At 42.1% G+C, this 4,555-nt stretch overlaps 1 protein-coding gene across 3 annotated transcripts; it reads left to right on the forward strand.

The window, feature by feature from the left end:
- The first annotated feature begins 259 nt into the window (after positions 1 to 259).
- cmc2 (C-x(9)-C motif containing 2) lies at positions 260 to 3,708 on the forward strand. Of its 3 annotated transcripts, XM_023810657.2 has the most exons (5): positions 260 to 359; positions 505 to 587; positions 1,549 to 1,644; positions 3,043 to 3,114; positions 3,319 to 3,708. In XM_023810657.2, exons 3-5 carry the CDS (start codon positions 1,564 to 1,566, stop codon positions 3,403 to 3,405), a joined length of 240 nt encoding a protein of 79 aa, XP_023666425.1. In that variant the 5' UTR covers positions 260 to 359; positions 505 to 587; positions 1,549 to 1,563; the 3' UTR covers positions 3,406 to 3,708. The 3 variants fall into 3 exon arrangements, with proteins under 3 accessions (XP_023666425.1, XP_023666445.1, XP_023666435.1); XM_023810677.2 differs by lacking the exon at positions 505 to 587; XM_023810667.2 differs by having other exon boundaries at positions 304 to 587.
- The last annotated feature ends 847 nt before the right edge of the window (positions 3,709 to 4,555 follow it).

Consider the following 4,555-nt stretch of genomic DNA (forward strand, 5'->3'; position numbering starts at 1 on the left):
CTGAAAGAACAAGTTATGGATCACCATGCAGTGAAATACAGATATCATACTGTTATCATATTTGTTCATCATTACTGAATCGTGACGCATCTTTTATCTTAAGCACCGACTGCATTTGTTCATGATTTGCTAGTAATTGAGCTATTACTATATATCTGTGCCCCATCAAGTAAAGTGTGACCTGTGCTAGGACTGTCACTGTAAGTCCATCCGTCGTGTTTTGTGGCTGTAGCCTATGAGGGATTACGGGAAAAGGAAAGCAGCCTCTTGTAAGGCTGCCTGTGAAAGTCTGTCAACTTACGTCACCCTGTACTTCCGTCTGTTCCATACGGTCACACTTTAGCTAACTGGATATAGAGGTACGGCAAAATAGTGCATCGCTGTCTGCATATTGACCATCTAGGAAAATCAGACTGACTGATTTTAAGGTTTTGGTGCATTCGTGATAGAGAGGGAGTGGTTGCACAGCACTGCTTTGGATTTTGACGCGTTTTCCGTTCGCAGGGAAAAGGGCAGGGGGGTGTCCTGACCGGTGGCATGTCATTTTGTGAACCGTAAACTGCCACGATCGTTCCGTTATTTATTTGGTAAGTTACAGTTTATCAGATTCCGTTACATGTGCTGCGTTTTGAGTATACTCTGGTAGTTTTAAGTTATATGTACGAACCCACTTAAACAGCTGTGTAAAATGCACCTTCGCGTATAGAAGCTTTATATAATTTGTTATAAACATTAAACACTATCGACCAAGTGAATGGATGACAAGAGCTCTCCCAATATGTTTGTGTCCTTGTAATCACATTTCTAAGTACACCGTTTAATATCGCTCCTTTTTGCTAACGGAGTAGTGAATAAATGCAGTCAAGGTTGTAAACGTGTTCTGCAAGCCTGGACCACTGTAGTGGAAAATGCAAGGTAAAGTGCGATATAGCAGCTGTCACCATAATCAAGTGCAACCGCGCGTGTCTGGGCCATTACACATATATTTATATATTTCAGATTTATTTAGCAGAGGCTTTTTAGCAAAGCCACTTAAGAAAGTGGGGTCAGTTAGTCCCTGGTGCCATTGAGGGTAAAGGCTTTTCTCAAGGGCTGGACTCACTCTGCTGGCCATGGATTTAAACCGGTGACCTTCCAATCACATGTACGGAGTCCTACCCCACATCGCCAAATACCACCAACAGAATGTCATTCTCTGCATTTACAAAATCACTCGGGAAAGAGATTCTCTATATTTTGTGCCATATGGACTACGTTGTTACAGCAGCACAGACCGACCGCCATTGTGATTACGGTAGTGTACGGCCGGATAATAGCGGCTTCTGGGTAGAATTTCGGTCATTGCGTTCTGGTGGTCTTCATACATGTTCTTGGTGGAAACTCATGCACCTTCTATCCATAGTTTATTGTTGCCCCCCGTGATATTTTATGTAGATTTTTTTCCCACTTTGTCTATAAGTATCTGCATGCGTTCACATGATGGGACCGACCCGGGGTATATCGCTGTTTTTACACACGCATCATGTCTTGTTTGTTTTTCGTTATTAGAGCCCTTACCTGAAAATGCACCCAGACTTGTCTCCTCATCTGCACACGGACGAGTGCAATGAGCTGATCGCACAGCTGAAACAGTGCCACAAGGAGGTAAGCTAGGAATCAGACCAAATGATATTGTGACAAAGTCACTTGAAAGTAACATGAATTCAGACTGTACTTGTAAAATTTTGGGATAAAATCAGTTACTTAAGAAAAAGAGGGGGGGATATTCTGGATTGTTTCATTATTTCAGCAGATGTATCATCTAAAAAACATAACTCTCTCTAGTTTGTGTGGGATTCGCATGGCTAGTCTGGTTCCTGCCCACATGCCAAAAACACGCAATTAGGCTAATCAGTGTCTCTGAATTGGTCATAGAACATGATTGTGTGCATATGCTTGATCGGCAAAAGATTTAAGGTGTACTGCTGCCTGTCCTATTCTTTCTTGTGATAGGCTCCAGACCCCTCTATAATTGTTTCCCAATTTGGTTCTTGGGGACCCACAGACAGTCTGGCATGGAGCTCGGAGGGAGCAAAAACGTGGCATGACTGTGGTCCCGGAGGATCGGATTGGGAAACATTGAGTTAGAAGATGAGTTAGAACGAAGCAGTTTTGTAGACCATACCTGAACTCGTAGTAAAAACATAAATTATTATAACCCATTGTAACATTACAGATTCGGTCCACTAAAATTTAGTGTTAACACCTGCTTTCGGACCAGTTAATAAAATGTCAAAGTGCACTATCGTATGCTAAAAGTATGCCTGTGAGTATCTCTTACGTCATATGTAAGCATGCAGAATTAATTATAGACGTAACGGTGCCATGGATAGAACTGCTGTCTCATACCTTTGGAAGCAGAGTTTCAGTCTCTGCCTGACTCTGCGTGTATGGTCTAAAAAGACACAAAGGTGAATGGCGTGTGTGTGTATGTGTATGTGTGAGCCCTGAGATAGGTTGGCACCCTGTCCTAGGTTATTCCCTCCCTTCTAAGATTGGCTCCAGACCCTGCATAGGACAAGCATGTATAGAAAATGGATGGGTGAGAACAGAATTAATGGAATGGCCAAATGTCTTTTTGGTGACAATTAAATGTAAGCATCATGCTACTTACCAACATCATCCCAACTGCGGTACTTAATCAGAATAGCTAAAAATGATACAATAAGTTGTTTTGTGTAAGAAGCACTGAGTGAGAAACTAGATGTTGAGCTAGTTACTCTACTGATTCCCCTTTGGGTCTAGCTCGTCTTTTATAGTACCTTGCACTGGGCGGGTTCAAGTGAGTTGGAGGGACATACACTATCCTGACAACTGAGGGTGATCAAAATTGATTGAACAGCCTAGCTGACTAATTAATGACCTCAATAATAGGTAGTAATTACAGCATATACAAGCCATACAGTCAATTTTGAGGCCTTTCACCAATGAAGGTCTTTGAGCATAACTGAAAGCATTTTCACCTTTTCCAGCTAGGTGTCTGATTTTTATTTCAATTCACAGCATAACTTCCTCAGGTTTTTCGGCACTTGCAATGATTTTGACCGGGCTATGCGTGCGTGCTTGAAGAAGGAGGTGAGTGACAGCTTTTAAAATGTTCTTTTTTAGGAAATAGTTTCAATGAGTCTGACGTTTTAAAACCACAAAGAAATATTATTAATGAGGTGAACATTCTCGCCCAGAGTGCTGACAAAGCTCACATGGTAGATTTAGGTGGATTTAAAGAGCGGTGAAAGCCTTTTAATGCTGCCTGTCGCCTGGTTTTGTCTTGTCCCACAGTACCAGGCGAAGAGGGAGCAGAACAAGGCTCATGCGGAGAGGATGAGGAAGAGGATTAGAGAGGGACCCAAGAATCTGGAAAACTGAACCTGGCAAGACTGGAGCAGACAGTTTGACCTTTAGGAGTGACTCTCTTCCTGCTGTCCGGCCTCCAAAGAGATGTAAAATGTTCCATTTGTGCAGCATCATATTATTCTGAATCATGGGGAAGAACAGAGCAGGGCTGAGTCCAGCCCCATGGGCACTGAAATTGGCCTGTTTGAACATTTGCCTTTCAGTGTGAGCTGGGCTTCACTCTTTGATGTATCTGAGATACTGTATTGCCATTTCCTGTGCAGACCCACTACGGGTAATTAAATTAGTTAGTAATAAAAATGAAAAATTTCAACATGTTTCTTTCCAGTTTCATGATGTATTCCTTTTGTGTTTAATTGATTATACTTGAAAATACTTAATATGTTAGTAATGGTTTAATAGGTGGAGGCCACTGACATTTTTCCCTCCTCATCTTTTCTGGCTGTTTTTTCACTAGTTTTGCATTTGGCTACAGCCAGTGTCACTACTGGTAGCATGAGGTGATACTTGGACCCTCCAGAAGTTGCACAGGTAGTTCAACTCCTCCAGGATGGTGCATCAATATGTGCCATTGCCAGAAGGTTTGCTCTGTGTCCTAGCACAGTCTCAAGGGCATGGAGGAGATTCCAGGAGACTGACAGTTACTCTAGGAGAGCTGGACAGGGCCATAGTAAGCATGTGGGGGCCATAAAAACTACCGAGTATGATTTTGAGTTGAATTTCAGCAAAATGGATAGATTGGCGCATCATCTTTTCACTTTGATATACGGGGTGACTTTGAATTCAGCCCTCTGTAGGTTCATAATTTTCATTTCCATCAAACGATGTGGCATCCTTTCGTTCCTAACGCATTACCCAGTCTATATTAGTATAGATATCCAGCATGATATTTTTCCATTGACATCTGATGTGTTTTCAAAGTGTTCCTTTACATTTTTTGAGCAGTGTAAAAATGTATTTACTCAGAGGTATGAATAATTGCACCAGGTCAGCCCAGAAACTGCATGGGTTGGAATGAAAGCCAGAATAGACGAAGCAGTGATCCTTTGTGTACATCGTTATGTGGACATCATGGTAAATCCTGATGCTGTAGCAGCGTGTGAGTGCAAACACATGGAAGCCATGGATCTTTAATCGGAATCAGTCTGGAGATTGAGCCTCA

This window comes from Paramormyrops kingsleyae, chromosome 11 (assembly GCF_048594095.1).
Source record: "Paramormyrops kingsleyae isolate MSU_618 chromosome 11, PKINGS_0.4, whole genome shotgun sequence".
In the NCBI taxonomy this organism is placed as follows: Eukaryota; Metazoa; Chordata; class Actinopteri; order Osteoglossiformes; family Mormyridae; genus Paramormyrops; species Paramormyrops kingsleyae.